The sequence below is a fragment of the Leishmania panamensis genome (assembly GCF_000755165.1).
Source record: "Leishmania panamensis strain MHOM/PA/94/PSC-1 chromosome 15 sequence".
Taxonomy (NCBI): domain Eukaryota; phylum Euglenozoa; class Kinetoplastea; order Trypanosomatida; family Trypanosomatidae; genus Leishmania; species Leishmania panamensis.
The window spans coordinates 1-21,092 of NC_025860.1; the positions used below are offsets into that span (position 1 = coordinate 1).

The 21,092-nt window shown below is 54.9% G+C and overlaps 6 protein-coding genes across 6 annotated transcripts, besides 2 other annotated features; all 6 read right to left on the reverse strand.

Annotated features, from left to right (window-relative positions):
- Positions 1-64: 64 nt before the first annotated feature.
- LPMP_150010 (histone H4) lies at positions 65-367 on the reverse strand (the record flags this gene model as incomplete). The annotated part of the gene is made up of 1 exon (XM_010699077.1): positions 65-367. One exon carries the CDS (start codon positions 365-367, stop codon positions 65-67), a length of 303 nt encoding a protein of 100 aa, XP_010697379.1.
- A 1,675-nt stretch (positions 368-2,042) lies between these two features.
- LPMP_150020 (hypothetical protein) lies at positions 2,043-3,767 on the reverse strand (the record flags this gene model as incomplete). The annotated part of the gene is made up of 1 exon (XM_010699078.1): positions 2,043-3,767. The coding sequence occupies one exon, from the start codon at positions 3,765-3,767 to the stop codon at positions 2,043-2,045; it is 1,725 nt and encodes a 574-aa protein (XP_010697380.1).
- Positions 3,768-4,762: 995 nt separating this feature from the next.
- LPMP_150030 (ATP diphosphohydrolase) lies at positions 4,763-6,040 on the reverse strand (the record flags this gene model as incomplete). Its single annotated transcript, XM_010699079.1, has 1 exon — positions 4,763-6,040. One exon carries the CDS (start codon positions 6,038-6,040, stop codon positions 4,763-4,765), a length of 1,278 nt encoding a protein of 425 aa, XP_010697381.1.
- An 825-nt stretch (positions 6,041-6,865) lies between these two features.
- LPMP_150040 (hypothetical protein) lies at positions 6,866-7,864 on the reverse strand (the record flags this gene model as incomplete). Its single annotated transcript, XM_010699080.1, has 1 exon — positions 6,866-7,864. The coding sequence occupies one exon, from the start codon at positions 7,862-7,864 to the stop codon at positions 6,866-6,868; it is 999 nt and encodes a 332-aa protein (XP_010697382.1).
- Positions 7,865-9,092: 1,228 nt separating this feature from the next.
- Positions 9,093-9,517: a repeat region.
- Positions 9,518-10,061: 544 nt separating this feature from the next.
- LPMP_150050 (cytochrome-b5 reductase, putative) lies at positions 10,062-10,889 on the reverse strand (the record flags this gene model as incomplete). The annotated part of the gene is made up of 1 exon (XM_010699081.1): positions 10,062-10,889. One exon carries the CDS (start codon positions 10,887-10,889, stop codon positions 10,062-10,064), a length of 828 nt encoding a protein of 275 aa, XP_010697383.1.
- Positions 10,890-12,168: 1,279 nt separating this feature from the next.
- Positions 12,169-12,584: a repeat region.
- A 4,896-nt stretch (positions 12,585-17,480) lies between these two features.
- Positions 17,481-20,531, reverse strand: LPMP_150060 (eukaryotic initiation factor 4a, putative; the record flags this gene model as incomplete). Its single annotated transcript, XM_010699082.1, has 1 exon — positions 17,481-20,531. The coding sequence occupies one exon, from the start codon at positions 20,529-20,531 to the stop codon at positions 17,481-17,483; it is 3,051 nt and encodes a 1,016-aa protein (XP_010697384.1).
- Positions 20,532-21,092: the final 561 nt, after the last annotated feature.

The window sequence follows — 21,092 nt, forward strand, 5'->3', positions numbered from 1 at the left end:
TAAACAACTGCGCGAAGAAAGCAAGCATATCTATGAGTGTGCGAAAGGACGAGCCACGATTGATTTACGCGTAGCCGTACAGGATGTGGCCGCGCTTGCGCAGCGCATTCACGACATCGGCCGCCGTCACTGTCTTCTTGCGCGCGTACTCAGTGTAGGCCGTGCTGCAGCGCACAATGTCCTCCACGTAGGCCTTCAGCACGCGGCGCACCTCCTCGTAGAGGTCGCCCGAGATGCGCTTCACGCCACCGCGGCGCGCCATGCGGCGGACGCAGCCGCGCGTGATGCCGCGGATGTTGTCGCGCAGTACCTTCTTCTGGCGCTTCTGGCTGCCCTTGGCGTCAGCGGAGCGCTTACCCTTGGCCATGGTGGAATTTAATGCGGAGAAAGGCGGATAAGGGAGTTGTTGTGGCAAGTGTGCGGTGACTTACTGTAAGATGCGGAGGCTGCTAGTCATAACAGGCAAAGAGAACCGGTTAAGAGAGGATAAGGCGGAGTTGAAAGGAATGAAAGGCAGGTGTGTCTGGCGATTGGGCTTAGTGCGAGGAGATGAGAGAATGAAAAAATGTGATGCACAATGCCGGTGCTTCTGGTCATCGCATGCGCGTTTCAGCATTCCTTAACATTCATGAAGCAAATTTTACTCGCCTTTTCTACGCCTGCGGCTTACATTGATTCTTTAAGGAACGATTTGATTAAAAGCAAACCTCGTTTTACTTGCGGCGATGGGAGTAGGATCTCTGGAGATCTGGTCAGACAAAAGAGCAGTATTTTTTTCATTGGGAAAAGTATGCATAGCAGCTATGCTTTCCGCAAAACGAGTCACAACACCTTCGTCCAGTGTCGTGAGTGGGCTTACACTTTTTGGCAGGTCCTTCTTCATGGAGTGCGTGTAGGAGGTGCCACCACCTCAAAGCCATCGAGCGAAGCGACCTGTCGGTGTGTTTGCTTCCTAACAAACGGGGCACTGGGAAGCCGCACAGAAACACGTTAATTAAAACGCAAGATAGAGGAAAAGGAACGGCTGCGTCCTAAACAAGGACGGAACGGCAGTCCATTATGAAAGAATCGAAACGTACCGCAGAGGATGAGGTATCACAGGCGAGAAATGCTATGGTGAGTTGCGGGCATCAGAAATGTGATATCGGCACCGTCTATTTTCCACTGTCTTTACGTCGAGTAACGGGAAAAGAGAGGGAAAGGCTGGCTTTTTCGCGTTCTCGTCTGGGGCCCCACGCAGCGGAAAAGGGGGATAGCAACTCGAAGCGCATAGAGAGACTTCACGTCCCCTTTGGCACATCCGATGAAAAAAAAATAGGGGGAGACAAGGAATGGCGCCCATTACAGAGAAACGGAAAGATTATACAGGAACCATGCATGCGGGCGCTGTTTCCGAATCCTTTTGGGGTCGGTGGGTTTGAGGATTGACGGGGGTTTACCACTTAACCAGAGATTCCATTGTAGTGCAAGAAAAGCTTAGGGAGAGGGTAGGCGAAATAAGTAATTTTCAGCCACGGTCAGTCGCACCCATACGGCCGCGCACACAGTCCTAACATGTCGGCGTCCCGACGGCATTGTTCTTCCTCATGCTAATGTAGTAGATGGTGTTTTGTGTTGTCCGATTCTCGTTCGAAATTCGCTGAGATCTTTTCTCGACACACTTTCATCGTTCACGGTCGTGCTTTGTATGCAAATTCCATAAAGGGGAGGTGAGGAGTGAGTAGCACAATGCTGAATGCTGGCGTTCGGCGCCACTTCGCATCACTGACCCAGCGCTGGAGCGGGGGAGGGCTGCATGGCGGAAGTGTCGTCCGCTACTTGACATGAAAACAACTTTGAGCAACCCTTGCGCACTTTCCCCTGGCTTCTTTTAGGTGTGGTTCATATAAGTCGTCTCTCTCCTGCTCAGCGAGAAGGTAGACATTCCTCAGTGATAAACGCCTCTCGGTGTTGCTGTACGCGCATCCGTATGCAGCAGAACGAGCTCTGATTCATACCAGCTGACACCACAGCTCTTCGCGCTCCGAGGGCAGCAGAAAATCTCAAGGACTGTGAAACGGACTGGGGCACACCGCAAAAAAGGGGATACGCTGAAGTGTCTCATTAGACCAAAGCTCGAGCTTCAACTTCTCTAGCACCGTCATGGCAGACAACAGGGCTTTGGAACTATGCCGAGTCGCGAAGTACCAGGCAAACCACTCACGGTACAGCCGATAGTATCGTTGCTTGCTACCGGCAGCGAAGTGTATGAAGGAGGAAAATACACGCCGCCTAAGAGCACGTGAGCACCTTATCGACACCGAGTCGTCAAGTAAGGGTACGTCGATGCAGCGCTGCGGGACTTCACGACCCCACAGTGGGGAGGTAATGAACATACCGGAGCTTTTAGCGATGAGATCACTGTCAGGCACAGTGAAAAACATTTCATCGCGATGACGGATGTAGTAGGCCGTTAGCTCACCAAGCTTTTTTCGGCGCCGTAAATGTGAAGTAAACATGAACTCTGTGAGAGAGTCGACAGATAGAAGACCAACCGGCAGTCCAAAGTAGTCGCGCACGAGTTCGCCGTCTTTGCGGTGCCCAGTGCCAAACAAAAGGCCCTCATTGACCTCGAACATGCGTGAGTAGTACCGCAGGGTGCTGATGATTGACTGATCACAAAACCACTCCTGCTTCGCACGAGGCCGTCGCTCCTTGGCAAACCGAAGAACGCCCCTGGCGAGCTCTCGCAGGGCCCACGCGCGGGAGACGTGCATGCCGGCGTTGAGGTAGAACGACGGGTTACGACCGACGGAGAGGGCGCCGTCGTAGAAGAACAGGTCGCCGGGCGTTCGCAGAAATGTCGCAGCCTCCAGTGACGTGTTGAGGTGCCGATGCCCGTGTCCCTGAGCGAAGAAGCTGCTGTAGATGCTCTTGTAGTTCTCCCAGTTCTCCTTAGACACGCGGGCCGCGTCTTCGTGAGAGAAAAAGGATGCACCGTTGCGAGCGGCTGCGATGAGGTGCATTGTGATGTAGTCGCTGGAAAGACATTGGAAGAGGCCGTCGGCTGGCTGATGATAGAAGCAATCGTCGTCCGCGTTGAATATGACCGGCGGAAGCTGCATAAGAGGCCGTGACTGCTTCTCGGGCATGGTGCGCAGCGTAGCCATAAAGGCTGACCCTACCTCCTCCCCATAATCCTCCCAGGCGCGCACAGCGGCGAGATCGAGAGCTTCCTCCGAGGCAGGCGAGTACCGCGCAAACTTCTGCAAGAACGGCGTCACATCAGAGCCGGTCCACGCCACGTCTGTGTCCAATGTGACCACGATGTCCTCGTCTCGCACGCCGGCTCGATCAAGATAGTCGAGGTATTGCTCAAACCGCCAGACGTGAGAGTAGGTAGTCTCAGTACCAAGGACGCTGAGCTCGACACCAGAGAGTGCACACGACGCAGTAGCCATACAGAAACTCCAGTCCGTCTGATTTGAAGCTGCTATGAAGTGAATTCGAACGGGGGGGAGCTGTACACCTTCGGTATTGTTGTGCTGCGCCAGGTATGCGTTGATGCTTGCTTGCAGGTCTGCGTTGGAATCAGGCCGCTTGTCTGTGCTGCGGTGCGGCAAGGGTTCCCTCTGTCCCAGTGCAGCGCGCTCCACTGGTTCAATAGGATGAAATAAGTAGTGGCAGTGAGATGCGCTGAGCCCCCAGAAAACTGCGGGGGCACTAATAACGGGCAAGACAAGAGCGAGAATCAGTGTCGAGAGCAGAAAGCGCTTGAAGCGCCTCATGTTGCTCTGCGAGCCGCACAGGCAAACAAGTTTGCTCCGCGTTGTACATGGGCCCTTTGGAGCTGATGCCTTGAAAAAGGAACGCTGTCGGCGTAAAGCCCGCCGTGACAAGTTAAGGATCCCTAGGAGAATGGGCATGCCTCATCTTTTTCGGCGCAACGCCCACGCCGAAGACAGCACGCGTGACAAGGATAGCGTGAATGGGCAGTGGTGAAGTCAGCGCTCTAAAGAGAGGGGAGAGACAATAAGAAGCGAAGAGAGAAGATAAACTGCAATAAAGAGAGAGGGCTGGGCACGGTTAAACGGCTGTGTTTATGAGGGTGGGGTTACTAAAGGCGCGATTAGTGAGCTGCTCTCACATGTACGGAGCGAGCAAAGAGGTATGGCTTGGCAAAGGTAAAGGTGCCAAGGACTCGGCACTCGGAACAACTCAGTGGCAGCGCTACAGGTGTCCTGTCTCGCTATACAACATCCACAAAGGCCTTTCTCTGAAGGACGAAAAGAAAGGGAAGATCCGCAGCACTAAACACAGGTTGACGAAGGAGTCCAAGAGGGAAAAGGGGAGAGAGAAAAGGCTGTATCGATGAAGTTGTCGCTGGCAATGTGAAGCGCCATCCGAAGGACCACCGAGAGCAAGCACCGATAATCCTGGGTCGTCTCGGGTTGAGAGGTAAAAGCTGACGTTCAATGCACACATACTGTACGGCAATACCAACGGTCCCTCGCAATCCGTGACGACGTGCCTCACGCTCACTGAAAGGCTCTTCTGCAGGTGTGTCACCACAATGTGCTGCTCTCTTTGTGATGCTGTCATCCTGGGTCTTTGTGTTGCGGGTGTATAGGGCCCATGTCTAGCAATCAGCTCTTCAAAGCGACTGGTACATCCTCCATAATTGTTTCTCATGATCCTATGAAGGGCAGGAGGCCCGTCAACGGGGATTAGCAAAGGTGCGAGCAACACTCGGGACGAAAAGAGAGAAAGAGACCGCTTGTTTTCATTCCATCATGAGCACGAAGGACAGAGAGCAGCCTAGAGACCAGGAGACCGCGATACCCTCTATGCGGTTAGGAACCTCGAGGGTTCTGTCGTCGCTAAGCCCTAGCCCGTGCGTCAAGAAGCTGTACAAGTATGCCAGCTCCATGCAGGCCGTTTCCTTGGGGGTGGTGGTCTGGTCTGCAGACTCCCGCTGACACACCTCCCGCCCGAGCTCCTTGTACGACGAGACGTATACCGGGAATCCTTCACTGCGGAAGTGGTAGAGACGGTCGTAGAAGTAAGAAAAGGCGTAAATTGGATGCTGCTTCGACGGCAGCGGCGGCTGCGGCACGCCGCGAGCGCCACAGGCATCAAACCTGCAGATCGGCTTCGTTATGACGTGCTCTCGAAAAAGATTTACACAAACGTCGAAGTCCGTGGAATCGCCGTTTCGAAGTTCCACACCATTCAGGTGTTCCGTATGCCCTCTCGGGAAGCATGAAAAAGAGGATGTCCCATTTACTTTGGCGAACAACGTCATCAGTGTCTTCTTTGCCTCGTTGAGCCCAAGGCCTAGGTAGCTGTGCTGATACATGGCGATGGTGCGCTTTGGCGTGCGCAGCTGGTGGGCGTAGTTGAAGGGCAGCCACTCTCCAGACGTGAACTTCGTCTCGAACACCACCTGCGTCGAGGCACCCCCCATGTCTATGGTCGCGACGGTGGCGCCCTCCTTGTCGAGCCTGTTAAGGAGGTAGTTCACCGTGAGCCACCCATAGACACCCTCTTGAGCACCAGAGACGATGGAGGCGCCACGAGACTGAAACGGAAATGCCTTGAGGGTCTGCTGGGCAGCATCCAGCAACACCTGCTGATCGGCTTCAGGGAGAAGCCGGAGGCCGGCGGTGGCCTTGAGGGTTACGGAAGTGCACCTCTGGTAGCTTTGTGGAACTGCCTTTTCAGCGAAGCGCAGGAGCCCCGCAAGCGACTGCTTAGCGCCTTCCGGATCGGTGGCAAATGAAGACAGTCCCGGCTCTATCCGTTTGAAGCGCTCTCTCAGGAGTATGACACCAGTGCTACTGCGCTCGTACTGAAACACATGTACGCGCGAGCCGGTACTGCCGGCGTCGATTACGATGTCGTAGACATTCGAGTATGGCGAGTTGCAAGGAGAGAGCCAAGGGCTTTCAGAGTAGATGACAAAGCCGAAGAGAACGAATGCGCTAAGCACGAGTGCGCCGATAACGCGCAGTCGGTTCGACTGTTGAGTCATCCGCCGCACTGAGGAGTACGGTCGCATCCCATTCTGATAGGCGAGAGTGCCACGTATGTGGGAGTCGAGTTACATCAACCGTAGAGCAAGGGATGAGGACGCTGCAGAGGGTGGCACGTAGCGGAGGGAGCTAGGAGCCGCGTGCACCTCGTAGTGTGCGTGAAACGGGGTCTGTGGGCAGTGATCAGAAAACAGGTGGGGGCGGTGCGGCTCTAGCTGATGTGAGAACGAGAAGTACATGGGCAGAACAAGCGGGTCGAAGTGCGAGGTTACAGAGAAAGCACGCAGAGCAAGTAGAGCGGCCTATAAAAGCAGGCAAGGGGAGAAAACGGCGGTAGGTGGCAGGTGAAGTGTGATCGTCACCTCCCTTCATCGCCTGCCTCTTCATTTCTGCTAAACGGTAACGGTGTGGGAGCCTTTTTCGAAGTCAAACCCGCGTGCACTGAAGAGAAAACGTGAAAACGAACAACGGTGTCCTCCTTTTTCTCGTGTTTGTGTGTGTTCAAAGCGTCAGGCCTGTTTGCGCATACGAAATAAGTGACTCTGCCGTGAACGGTGACTGTCGTACAAGCCTGAAAGCCACACGCAGGCACTTCGTACTGAGAGAGAGGAGAGGGAAACAGTGCGTGAAACGCTAAGGTCTAAACCTCGTGGCTAGTGGGAGCGGAAAATGAACGAGCGCGCGACCATCGAGCACGCGCAAATGACTGAAAAAGCACAGACGAGAAAAGGGAACATACACACAGAGAGGCACACGCACCTCGTGGTAGGAGGAAAGACACGCTGAGCATAAGGGCATGTTGGCGCGCGGGAGAAATGGAGGTGAGGGCTATCTGGACAGCAACTTCGGGTTTACGCCAAGCTGGTCGAATCATTTGCCAAGCGGCGGTAAAACTCTTTGATGTGCTCGATCGCCTCATCCGCGGAGTCTGTGAAGAGCAGACTATCGATCTCATCTTGAGATATCACGCCGTAGTCCGCCAGCGCCTGCCAGTTGACCACCGTCTTCCAAAACTGCTTGCAGAGTAACACCACCGGTAGCGAAGGGATTTTCTTCGTCTGCTTCAGAGTGAGCAATTCAAAAATTTCGTCCAGCGTGCCGAATCCACCCGGGGCGACGACAATGGCGCGGCACGAGTACATCATCCAAAACTTACGTGTGAAGAAGTAGTGGAACTCAAATGCCAAGCCCTCCGTCACGTGGGGGTTGAGGCCCTTCTCAAATGGGAGGGAGATACCCATGCCCATCGTAACAGCGCCGGGCACCGACGCAGCGCCGCGGTTTGCCGCCTCCATGAAACCGGGGCCACCACCTGTGGTAACGACCAGGTCGCCAAAGCGCTTGTGCAAGTCGTCCAGGGACTCCGAACTCTCCTCGGGCGGCAACCTGAAGTAGTCCGGGATGTACTTGAAACTGCAGTTGATGATCTCCCGCTCCTTACGAGCGAACTCCGCCACCATCTTAGCCAAGTGCTCCACCAGGTCGACCCACTTGCACATCCACTGCGTCTTCTCCAGGCGAGCCAACTCGTTCTGGATGCTCACCTTGGCATTTTCCTCCGTGGCAGCCGCCAGTTTGGACCGGAGGCCCCGCATGGTGGAGTCATACTGCCCCTGGGTCATGGAGCGTGCACTGCCGAAGAAGAGAACTGTGGAGCGGATGAAGTGCTGCTGAAGGCGCTGCTGAGGCTCCTCAAACTCGCACAAGATGCGGATCATACGCCCTGCGTAGCTGTTGAGAAACTCCATGTTCTTGTAGGACTTGATGGTCGGAATCAGGTTTTTGTCCAAGAGGTCCTCCTCCTTCTGGACATAAGGGGAGGAGACATCCGAGTGGTGCGGGGACGACATGACCGTTACTGTGGAGCGCAGGTTATATGCCTGTGTGTAGTGCGCTGTGTGAGGGAAGAGCTGATGAAAATACACAAGAGACGAGTACAAAATCAAAGGACACAAAAGAAAATGTGAAGACGCGCGCCCAGCTGCGTTTTTTTTCTATTGTAGTTGTGAGGGGAGCGAGAGCACAAGCCAAAGAAAGCGAATGGCGTGGAAAGCAACACTAACGAGTCAGCGCCACACTGACAACGCGGAAAGGCGCACAAGAAGTAGTGGCAAAGGAAATGAAGGAAAAGAAAAACTCGATAAGGTACGTGCTGGCTGACAACTTAAGACGATTGACTCCGCAGGAGTGTTTAGGGGTTGCTGTTTCCCACTTGGCGCGTATGCCTATGCAAGGGTGAGTGGAGAGAGAGACGAGAAGGGGGAGATGACTTACACAAGGAAGAAAATGACGAGGTGAGAGAAGCAGAAGTCGAGAGCGAAGAGCTAACCGTTTTTTGCTGTGTGGCGTGCGCACGGATTAACCGAAAGGAAGAAGAGTAGCGCACCGGCATTGTGCCAGTCAAGTACGTGGTGAAGTAATGGCGGTCATGGGGGGCGAGTGAAAACGAGATGGAAACGAGGGGGTGTGTACCGAAGAAATGTACAAGGAGAGGGTGTAAAGGCGGTAGGTGCGTAATCGAGGAAGGAAAACACACCATGGAATATATATATATATATAATGAGACCACAATTACGAAGTAGTGAGTAGTCGAGGCTCATCTTCCCTCTCTGCCATTCCTCCACAGATGTACCACTGGGGAGAGAAGGAGACACCTCAAGGCAGCCCATCGACAGCAGCACGGTGCCTTGTGGATGCACTTGTTAGAACGAGGGGAGTTTGTGGGACACTGTGCTGCCTCTCCTAGAAAAACAAGAGCGGTGAGCAGCAGATTAAAAGTGCCGGTCACTCCATCGGCCTGCCTGCCGATGTGCGAGTGGAATGCATACTACATCCAAGTATCATCATCCACGTGCGCCCTGCTCGTGCGTCTTATGTTAATCTATGTACACTCCTCACACACTAAACGCTACCAATAGTCCGCTACTGCCTCGGTTCTTATCTTCTCCCCCGGCTGTTGTGTGAAGTACGTTTTTCATTGCGTCAGTTGGCGTATCGGCGCCTGCGCGTGGAATTTGTCGCCCATCTCAGCAATAGCGCCAAAAGGTCACCACCAACTCCAGCACAGAAAAAAAAAACTTTTTTCTCCAGCGTGCGCCCACTGCCCTGCCATACAGCATGGTTGAGCCCCCCTCGACCCCTGACACCTCACAGGGCCCATCGCATGGGGCAAAGCAGCCGTGGCCACACGCCTCACAGCAGTGCGCCGGTCGCCACCTCGTGCATTCCTCGCGGGCTGGCTCAGCCTCCCCACGCCAGTGGGCAGCGAGGGCCGGCTGAGATGCACTCGAGTCGCGCGGACACCTCGCCCACCCAGGCCCTGACCGCCGACATCGGCAGCGAGACATCGCTCTGACCTCCCCGCGTCGCAGGCGCTTGGCCCTCTCGCCACCACAGGTGTCTCGGCACTGGCAGGGATCGAGGGGCTGCACAGGGCATCCCCCCACGCAGGGCAGGGCACAGGACCTCAACCTACCACGCACCGGGGTGCCCCCCGTCATTAGTGTAGAGGGAGATAGGGGGTGGAGATCGTAACGGAGCGCGGTAGCAACGGAGGCGAAAAAGAAGGAAAGAGAACTACAGCAAACATAAGACAACGCGCATACAAACTTCTGAGGTGAACGGGAAGAGAAGAAAGAGCGGACAGAGGAGGTGAGAAAGGCGAAGACGTAGAGAGGAAAGGCAACAGCAGCAGAGAACGAAATGTGCTGTGCTGTCACTACCGCGCCACCACTCGCATCACCTCACCGACCCCTTCGACCTATTTCCCCAGCTTCAACCTCTACACCTCAGCCACCTGTGGTGCTGCAGGCCGCCTCCCGCCGTCTTCGCAAACGTCATATTGACACCGGCCGCGGCGAGCGTCACGTTGCACCCAAGGGGCTCTGACTTGCAAAATACACAAGGCACACCAAAACCACCATATCGACCTCCAGCGTACCTCAGCGGGGAGCTTGTGTTATCCCCTCACCCCCTGCGCCTGCGCCTTCGGCTACTGGTTCTTCCTCTAATGCAACGGCGTAGGTGAAGATGGTCTACAGTGAGAGCTCAGTACTTAAAGACCTGGCCCTCCTTGTAGCCTAGTGTCTCCAGCAGACCGCCAACGGGGCCCTGCTGAGGTGGCTTGCCAGGCTCAAACAGCTTGTCACCACTGATGGCTTGCATCATTGGTGGGGGGCCGCACACGAGGATCTTTGTGTTCTTCTCCCCCGGCTTGGGCATAAAGGTGGTCACCATGGCACTGTTCACGTAACCGATACCGCCTAGCCACCGGTGCGGCACCTCCAGTAGGGTTAAATACATGTTGAAGTTGTTGTAGATTTTCTGCATTTCAATCAGCTCGTTGGCAAGGAGAATGTCGCGGCGCTGGTTGCTTGCGTAGATGAGAGAAATGTTGGTCTTGTCCTTGGGGTTCTCTAGCACGGCACGAATCACTTGGTACATGGGGGCAATGCCAGTACCGCCGGCGATCATGCCCACGTGCTTCCACATGTTGGGCTTGTAGGCAAACTTCTCAAAGGGGCCTTTGATGAGGAGCTCGTCGCCTGGTTGCATGGCGAAGAGGTGGTTGCCCATCTTTCCCTTTGGGTACTTTTTGACAAGGAGCTCAAAGTGGCCTTTGGTGCTATTAGAAGAGATGGGGGTGTATGGCCGGGCAACGTCCTTGCCGTCTGCATCGGTGTACTTGGCAATAATGCACGAGGCAACTGGCATGTAGAAGCTATCATCGGCACTATCGAGAGCAAAGTAGAAGCGGCGCGTATCATGCGACTCGTAGCGGGAGGAGATCAACTTGAATGGCTTGTACTCATCGGAGGTGAACGTGTTCACTGGCGCCTTGGCGCAGCTGGCGGCTAAGTGCTCCGACTGCTGCATGGTACTCCATACGGAGCCACTGCTAACACCGCCTAACAGGCCGGCGATGGCGCCAGCAAGGAAACGGGCCATGGGGTGCGAAGAGGAATAGACTACAACGTTGCTACGGTAGGATGCTCTTGTGCACAGAGGCCGAATGGAGAGAAGATGGGGGGCGAGTTTGTGTAGAGTAAGGGGGGTAAATGGCGGTATGTCTGTCTATGTCAAGCTTGCTATCAGTAAAGAAAATCGACTAGAAGCGTAGAGTCTGGCATGGGCGGACGGTTGGAGACGGCGCAGAAGAGGGGTGAGAACGACAGTTTCGGCAACAAGCGCTAAGGCAGACAAGCACAGAAGGACATGGGTGGGGGCAAAGAGGGGGTAAACAAAATAGGAGATAGAAGAGAACGGGGGTGGAAGAACTGGCAAGAGAGAGACAGGGAGACGGAATAAGAGGCAGAGGCAGATTAACCACGATTGCAGAGGAGTCCATCTTTGTGTTTCAGGGTTTCCCGGTAGGTGAAGAAAGAATGTCAGTGGAGTAGCCACACAGCTGTCACATTCCGGCATTGGCGGAAGAGCTTTCGAGCTGCTAGGGAGTAGGAGAAGACCCTCATAGAGGTATAAAGCGCCCTCTACGTCAGTGTCGACGTTAGCGAATACTCGCCTTTTTCTTTACTTTGTGGGTATCGGAGGTGGTGTGGCGGCGTAGACGTGGCGTGTGGGCGTCGCCCAACGAAGTCGTATCTCGTAACAAAAAAAAGTACAGCTGCGCTGAAATGTCTGTGCGATGCTCGTTCTCTTGTCTGGAAAAGAATGCCTCTCGTCAAGCTCCCTTGTGTCTGCACGTGTCTGTGCATAGGCGTGCCTGTCTGTCTGCTCTTCTTTACGTCCGGCCTGATTACTTCCGTTAGCGAGAAACAGTATGGCACATCGGAGCGCTTTGTGGGGGCAGTGCAATCGTGCCTATCTCGCAGACGATAGACACACAGAGAGAAGCACCCTGCATAACTCACATAGACACAGAAAGGTAAGAAAAGCGGCAAGTAGCGTGAGTAGTTCCACGTCATCTCTGCTGTCAGATCTTCATTTCTCTTGACAAGACGCACAAAATGCATCACGACGAGGAAGCATAGGCCCGCACATGCAGTACAACACGAGGAACCGAGTCAGCGAAACGGACAAGCGCACCATAGAAAGACCAGAAAAGAGGGAATTTTACAGTCACAAATGGCACGCAAACGCACAAGATACAAACAGCGTACACGCATCACAACACAAGAGGCACCTCACTTCGTTGGCGCGCCCACTGCCCTGCCGTGCAGCGTAGATGAGGCAACCCCCCCCTCGACCCCTGACACCTCACAGGGCCCATCGCATGGGGCAAAGCAGCCGTGGCCACACGCCTCACAGCAGTGCGCCGGTCGCCACCTCGTGCATTCCTCGCGGGCTGGCTCAGCCTCCCCACGCCAGTGGGCAGCGAGGGCCGGCTGAGATGCACTCGAGTCGCGCGGACACCTCGCCCACCCAGGCCCTGACCGCCGACATCGGCAGCGAGACATCGCTCTGACCTCCCCGCGTCGCAGGCGCTTGGCCCTCTCGCCACCACAGGTGTCTCGGCACTGGCAGGGATCGAGGGGCTGCACAGGGCATCCCCCCACGCAGGGCAGGGCACAGGACCCCAATCTACCACGCACCGGGGTGCCCCCTGTCATCGCAAAACATACGAGTGAAGAAAACAAATAAACGCACAAGTCGTAGAAGGAAAAACAAGAGCAAGAGAAAAAAATGGTCGCATGAAAGACACAGAGAAACATAGAGAGATATGGGAAGAAAGATACACACGGTTTTTTGGGCGGGGTACGTCGTGCACCCATCAAGAACACGAAGGGGAAATCCGGAGCGAGAAGAGGGGAGAGCACAACGGGAGCAAAGGCGAAAACCACAACAGCAAAAGAGAGGCGGTAAAAGGGGGGTGATGAAGCACCGCAAGATCCAACTCTGAACAAAAAAGAGGGAAGGTTCGCTGCTCTGCCCTTGCTGTTCCATGCGTGTCCAGTAGTGCTCCTTTTAGTGTCGCTCTTTGCGGGGTGGAGTGTGCAGCTGTGGCAGTGTTAGTGGCATGTGATGGTAATGCTTTACTTGCCTCTTTCTTAGGCTGGAGGCCACGTCCAATGCGGCAGTCTGGCAATCGGATGGAGGTGCAGTAGAGAAAGAGATAAAACAAGAAAGAAAGGAAGCACGAAGGCACGTCAGCGGAAGCGATGGTCGATGGGGAAAGCGTTACACCGACAGAGAGATAGAGATGAAGCACGAGAAAAAAGAGCGAATATGAACAGAGGCAAAACAAGGGAAGAGAGAAGTGACGTGAGAAAGAAAAAAAATGAACAGAGAAGACCACTGCGATGAAAAGCGCACGCACACGCACACGCAGAGTCAAGGGAATGTGTCGCTGAGCACCAAATGAACAACAAAAAAGAGGAGAGAAGCGAGAGGGTGTGTAGCGGTGGTGTTCTTGCGGATGTGGCAACAGAACAACTTCTTGTACGGAGCTCGTCATGTACCGTCCAGAGAAGGTGAGACAAAGTTGCGTGTTGTGCTGACGGTTTAGTCAGAGGTCCGCAAGACAGATGACGCATGCGTCCCCTATCTCGCACTGTTCCATGAAAGAGCGAGAGGAAAAGAAAAAGGGAGAAGGAGAGGGTACATGAGAGACACACAGTCAAGCCACACGCTCTGGCTGCGTGGAGACACAAATATAGACAGCCATCATTTTTTTTCTTCTTCGCCCACGGCGTCCACAGATGGAGCGTCTCATCATTCTCTGTCCCTACGGCTTCCTCCCTATACCATTCGCACCTCCATTCCTGCCTCCCAAGTATTACAGAAGCCTTTTTTCCCCTCCTTCCACTCTGAATATTTAGTGCAGGATTGCGCCCCAAAAAAACCGGGCACAGCTAGGCGATCATCACGAGTAGTGAGGCACACTTCTTCTCCAGGGTTTGCAGTGCGCGCGGCCTTTTATGGACTGTTGTGCGTGTGCGCAGAGGGAGGAAGGGCTGCGTTGGTATGCACATGTATATGAGAAAGTTCTTCCGCCCCTCGCTCTCCCAACGATTGGCATTATCCTATGAGATCAACAAAACGATCCCTTCCTTCCCTTGTCGCGGCGCTCGAGATGGCTGACGCACGTCAGACATGCGCTCCCTTGCTCTCTTCCTCAGTCGCTTCTTGCCAGTCCCTGACAGGCTCCCACAGTGTAAGCCTCCTCGGTAGCTCCTCCCCATGCCGAACACCGAGACTACCTTCATCGCAGCAGGCTCGCGCGAGCACCCGGAAACAGGCGCGCGTTTGATCGCTTATAAGAGATTAGTTAGGGAAGGTGAAGAAAAGGGAACAACGGGGGCGCAGAAAAACCTCGAGTGCCGCATCAGTCCTTAGCCAATTATCGCCACACGGTGCCCACACTTACCAAAACGAAAGAAAAAAGGAGTGGACAGGCGTCAGGAGCAAAGCGCAAAGAAAATCGTGTGAGCCGACTACCACCACAGTAAAGAAAACACGGAAAAGGGGAGGGGCAGAGAATATATAAGCGCGTATCCAACACAGCAACACAGGTGGCATCGATGAGGAAAAGAAGACGAGGCGGAGGAGACAGAGAGAGAAGTGAGTGATGCACACAAGAAGTATGAAAGAGCGCGGTGACGTAGACAGGAAAGAGAGGGTCGCATTAAGAGAGAAGGCGCAGGTATGCGAGGACGTGGGTCGTGCTGCATTCTCCTCGAACACACAAACGGGAAAGGGAAAGTGAGAGGAAAGAGCACCCCGAAAAAAAAGTCACGCTTTTCGATTGGTACGCACGCGTTGATGCTCTTTTTCTGATTTTTTTCTTTGCTGCGTCACCTCCTCAAAGTCGACCATCTGAGCCAAGAGAGGTGTAGAGACGGGGGGGCGAAACAACTAGAGAAAAGGGAGAGCAACACACACACACACACACTAACGTAGGCGCGCGCACAACCGCACCCTGCAGCTGCGCCATCAAGTGAAAATGGGGGGGGTACATTTACAGGAGCGGAATGATGAACAAACGAAACAAAAAAAAACAGCAAAAAGGAGGAAATAGACGGCAACATCCATCCGCGCCCGTGCCCGTGTGTGGGTGTGTGTGGGTGGGTGGGTGTAGAGGTGAGGGTGAGACGGAAGAAAAAACGAGTCCCGCAAGCAGCAAAACAAAAAAAAGAGAGCGAGAGATCGCGATACATGGAGACCCCACAGACGATCACACCAAAAAGGAAGAGAGGAGGCCCGTTCGCTGTGTTGATTCCGTCTCTCCGCTCCCCCTTTTTTCACCCTCACTTTTCCTGTAATGAACTGAACAGTATCGCGCACCCGGTAGGAACTTAAGGCGGGAGGTGGTGGAGGAAGAAAGAGAAAGCGAGTCGGGAGAAAAAGGGTGCATTGCCCTTAACTCAGCCTTCTTGCCCACACTTCTCTTCATTCCGCTCCCTTTTATTTCACTTGTATATCCAGCGGTGAGATACGGGTGCTTGTCAGCTGAGGTGTGAGAGCACAGGTAGGGCAGAGGTCGGTAGAGTTGCGTCAAAGCCAGCAGAGTTCACCAACACGCCAAGCTGAAATACTTGGCGGGGAGAAAACCACGGGCAATGTGCATCTCTGCCGTCACGTACGCTGCCGCTTTCTTTGCGCGCTAACTCCCTTTTTTTTTGTATACCTCTCCTTTCCTGCTTCTCCTTTTCCGTCTCCACTGTCGACGTCAGGCACTGCCCCTCTCCCTTTTCGCAAGACAGCATCCAGCACGTAAAGACACACAGTTACAGAGAAATACTTGTGTCCTCCGTATCGGGGGAGAGACAGGGAGAGATGAAGTGGAGAGGAAGAGGAAGCTCAACGGGAAGGCGGCGACGTCGAAGACAACAGAAACGAAAGCCAAAGAAAAGGAAAAATAAAGTCACGCAAAGCAGGCAAAGGTGCGAAAGGGGGAAAATGAGATTGAGGGGGGAAAGTAGTTATGGTGGCAAAGCGAAAACAAAACAGAAAGAGAAACGGAGGGAGGCGGAGAAGGTGTACTTGTGAGAGAGCAGAGCCCCAACCACAGCACCGCGCCACCGAAATCGGCATTGAGGGAGCGCACACACTCAAAGAGAGAAACGAGAAGAAGGCATTGTATCGCCGCACATATTTGTTTTCGTGTCGTAAGAGCGGAGGAAAACAACGCACCCGCAGAGAAGATGAAAAGAAAGAAACTGAAGAGGGGAGGGCAAGTGAAGAGAGAGAACGCACAAACTGAAAGCCGAAAGACGTGGGTGAGCAGAGACGTGGCACGACACACGCAGGCACAAGCGCACAGAAAGCGAAAGAAGGAGTGAAAACAACAGATAACACAAGGGAACATAAAACAGGCACAAGAGGATGCACAACAGCCATGTAAGTCAAGCGACACGTGGCGCGCGGAGCCGGAGAAAAGAAGGGAAATAAAAGAAGAGGTAGGAGGAGGAAGAAACTGAGAGGAAAAAAAGATCGGAAAGGTCACACCGATTCACGCGCCTTTCACACCTCTGCATCTTTTTCCTCCATCACTCCCCTTCTGTCTTCTTCCATCACACCCTCGTAAAAAGTAAGGTCGAGCGATCGGCCCCCTCTGCTGGTGCATTCGCCCATCTGCGCGTGTGTGGTGTTTTCGTTGGCATCGGGATGTGTGGGTGCATGGAGAGAAAGAGAAAGGTGAGAGAAGCGCTCTCCTAGTCAGTCTCCCGCCCTCCTTCGCCACTCATCCGCACGGCGCTTCTCCAGTGCTAGACTCCTCGTATGCTCTGTCTTCACCTTCCCTTCGGCCTTCGAGTAGGTCACTTACTGCTCTTAGATTTACTTTTTTTCGTTACTGTGTGGCGGCGTCGACTTGGCCAATTTTTGCTGCTTTTTCTCTCTTCCTCCCCCCCCCCACATTGCCCTCCTCCTCCCCTATCGTTTCACAATGAAGAGACATAAAAGTGGAGGAAAAAAGGGCGAGGGGGGCGGTTTTTTGTCTGAGCGGGTTTAGGGGCTCACATGTGGGGCGCTCGTTATTGGGGCAATGAGCATGAGAGAAAATACGAAAAAGACAAACGCGCCCTGCACTGCACGGCGCTGCCTGTGCTGTTAAACCGTAGCACTCTCTCAGGCCTGCGACTGCACCTTCCGCTTCGGCCCCTATCGGTTGGACACAGCGGTGATCATCACAGAGAGAGAAAAGAGACAGAGCGACTTATGCAGGGGGCGCAGTGTTAAGTGAGGGAACACACGAGGGAAGCCGGTATGAATGTGGGAAAGGGACAAGGGGCAATCTGCACAGAGAGCGACGCGATAGAGCCACGCAATACGGTGGTTAGGAATGAACGGGCTCTCACGTGCTTCGTTAGTAAAGGCATTGCGTGTGGTTATTGTTTCACGCTACTCTCACACAGGCCTAGTTTTCTTTCTCCTTAGCCCTCGCCCACTCATACACGCGCATCCTCTCTCTCTCTCTCTCCCTCACATGTAGAGCGATGCATCTTGTTGATTTGTCGCTCTGCGTATGGCACTCCACACACTATGGCGTATTTCTCTTCGCTTCCGCTACAATAAGTACGTGAGGACGGTGGCCCATGGCAACTCTGCATCAACAAGGGCGTTGTGGTACACAGCATAGACGCTGGCGCCGTTCTCCGGTGCGTGCAGGCACCGCAGCAGGTTCATCACGACCGTCGCGTCGAAGATGTTCAGTGTGCACCAGCGAGAGTACATAAGGCGAAGCTGCCGAACGCGGATGCTCTTGCGCGGATTCGAGCCGGAGACGGACAGCGTGTGGTGCATGATGACCTCCATGGCAGCGATAGCCTGGAACAGCGGTTCAGAGCGGCGCTTCAGCATCTCAGCTACCAGCTCGTCCACCTCGGTGGCCGACAGCAAGTTCGTTCCGTTCACCGACACAGTAGAGCATGCCAGAAGAGCCCCAATCACCTTGCCCATCTGCACAAGCTGCGAGACCGTGGAGCCGTTGCCTATCTCCGCGAGAGCGAGGCTCACCAACCCCTCCCTCCACGCCGCGGTACGCTCGCTGGCATCAACACGGGCACGGCGCAGCACGACGAACTCGGCATCGTCAGTCACTTTGTGAAACAGCATGCATTGGGACAGTGGGTCGTAATGGCCAACGCTGCTAATGGACTCCATCTGCGGGATATTGCGCATATTCGGCGTTGTCGGCGTGTGGCACTGGGGTGAAGTGCATAGGATACCGTTCTCAGCGACGTTGCTCACGCTAAAGAAGTATGGGAGTAGCCGGAAGCGGCACTGCAGCGCCACACGAAGCGTCGCTGCCTCACTCTTTCGGTCGGTGATCGTGTTCAGCAGCGACACCCCGATCGAGAAGGCGCTCTTGACAAGGGTAACCATTTGATCGGTGCCGTTCGAGGTGGTCAAGTCGTGCAGCATGACGTTGAAGAGGCCCAGGTGCAGCAGGTTCTGCACCTCGCTGATATTTGGCAGCGTGGACACATCGGCAGCGTAGCAGCGCTGAATCATGTGACCCATGTTCTCGAACATGCGGGGGCACTGGTGGTATTCAGCCTTCTCAATATCGAAGCGGATCCACTCAATGATGGCAGAGATCAAGTCGCTGGGCTGGAAGGAGGGGCATGAGATAAGCAGCGAGGAGAGCAGCTCTGTGATGCGCTGCCGCTCTTCAAAACGTGAGGTGTCGGTTGTCACCTGCCGCAGCCACCATGTCAGGCACAGCACTTTGTTCTTGAGGCTCATCTCGCCAATGCCATGCAGTACAGTTGCCTCCTCCCTAGGGTCGTTAAAGTTTTGTATGAGCTGCTGCGTGACCTCTTGTATGTTGACCACCTCTGTCGCACCCACCGTCGAGGCGCGGCTGCGCGGTAGCGAGGAGTTCGGTGGGGCGTCGCTGAGAGAACGAGAGATGGGAGGGTCGATCAACGGGCAGATATAGGCGGAGCCCGGGGATCGTCGCTCCGGAACGGGGCTCGGCGCAGACGCGCTGTAGGAGGGGCGCAAATACGAAGGGTTCATCGCGGCCGGCTTCGGCGGGATCTGGGCGCGCGAGAAAGTGGGGCTGCTCCTGAGGCTGGAAGGGGAGATGATCATACTCGTCCCAAAACCCGAGTTATCGCGGAACGCAACGGAGGCGGGGCGAGAAAGTGCGAAGTCGCAGCGCTGCGTCGTGTTGTCATCGCTCGGGGTCATGATGGAGGACTGCAAGAAAGAGGTGCTCGCCACGCTGTCGACGTGCTTCATGAACGACAAGCGGTGCAAGTCGTCGCACGAGTCTGCCTCACGCATTACCCGATCGGTGGAAACCCACCCCTGCCTCTTGTTCAGGTCACTCAGGTCCATCATGAGGAAGCGGATGCGGGGGCGCGGGTGCGAGTTCTCGACCGCCTTGGCTACGCCGAGGTAGTGCGCCAGCACCAATGGGCGGCGATCCTTTAGAATCGGTCCGACTGTGCGGATGAGCGTAGAGAAGACCTCAAAGATGTAGTCCTCACGCTGGACAGGGTTGTTCGGGTCAAAGTCGCCGACGAGGAGCTGAAACATGTTTTCCACGACGCGCTCCGTCACCAGGTTCATCTTGAAAAGCTCCCCAAGAAACTTGATGTTGCCGACGAGGCGGTTTTTCAGGCGAGTGCGCTTCATATCCACCTCCTCCTCACTGTACGGCTTGCCGGTGGTGCGGTCGACCTTCTCGTCGTCTGTCAGCTCGATGGGGCGGTGGAACTCTTCGTCGCAGGTGTGGAGCAGCTCGCGGTTGATGCGGTTGCAGAAAAGGCGGTCGCGCAGCTCCGCCTCCAACTCGCGCTCGCCATTCTTCATCTCGCACAGTTCACTGAAGAGGCGCGCGTAGAGTTCACTGTACTCTGGCTCCTGCACGGCCTTGTCAAAGAAGACCTTGACTACCTCGTGCAGCTCTGATCCGTCCGCTTGACGCAACGGGAGCTGCAGCAGCTCCTGAAGCAGCTCTGTAAACTTCTGTGGGGTGATGCGGCTGAGCACCGACATCACTTTGTGGTGTACCTGCCGTACAGGCTTCGCGCGGGTTCTGCCCTTGAGACCCGAGCCCAGAGCACCGCGGCTGACGCCGTCCTCCGAGTTCAGCACCTCGCTCATCGACAGCTGAAGGTGCGTCGGCACTTTCAGCGTGGGCACCTCCAGGTACTGTTGCACACACCAACGCAGCACGCCGTGTGGCGTGTGTGAGGCATCCCTTCGCACTGACATGAACATCTCTACCGGATATATGCGCGCCGCCGTCGCTACCTCCGTGATGGTGTGGAAGAAGGTGTGCACAGGGGTGCTGAGGGGGGAGAACAGGCTGCTTTGCGGACTTTGCATCGCCCAATCCGTCAGCAGTGTGAGCATAGGTGCGCTTTTTGGTTTGACGTCTGGGGACTGTCCTAACGCGGTGGGCGGTGCCAGGATAAGGCGGAGAGGTGTCAGCGGCTTCTTCTCGGCATCAGCGCTCGTCGGATACCACGGGCGAGCCGTAGCCGTCAGTGCTTTCTTATGTGGCGGCACTGACTTAACGAACTTAGGCGGACGAAAGACAGACTCAGTGCGGCGCTCCCTCTCAATGAGAGAGCGGCTGTGCTGTGTTTCCATCAGCATCTTCTAGTGCGCTAAACTGAGAGGCTGGAGCGAAGGTGTGGGGAAGGGGAGGAAGGACTCGGAGCCGAATATGAAGACACGCACACAAGCGGGTAGCAAGCGAGAGGAAGAAGCGCTGAACAGGTGGGGGAGGGGGGTAGGCAAGAGAGAGGCAAATACTCACATGTATGCGTGGGAAGTCACTTTCCCTCGCGACAAATTGAAAAAAAAAATGTGAGGCGCAGAAAGGGAGAGACACACATAGGAAGAGTACATGGCAGGGAGAGAGAGAGACATGGAACACACACACACAAGTCCAAGAGGCCATGTGCACGGGCTTTAATCTTCGTCGACGAGACATGGCAATGAGGAGGCTACATCCCACAGTAGAACGCTTGTTCCACACAGATGACTTGATGAAAAACCGGCAACGACTCACAGGTGTCACGGAGTCTGCCTGTGCGCTTCCAGAAGCGTTTTGTTTTCCGCAGAGCCTCGTTCTTCTCATCAGGGGAACTACTCACTACATCCTATATCGAGGTCCGGTGCCCTGCCCTGTGTGGGGGGATGCCCTGTGCAGCC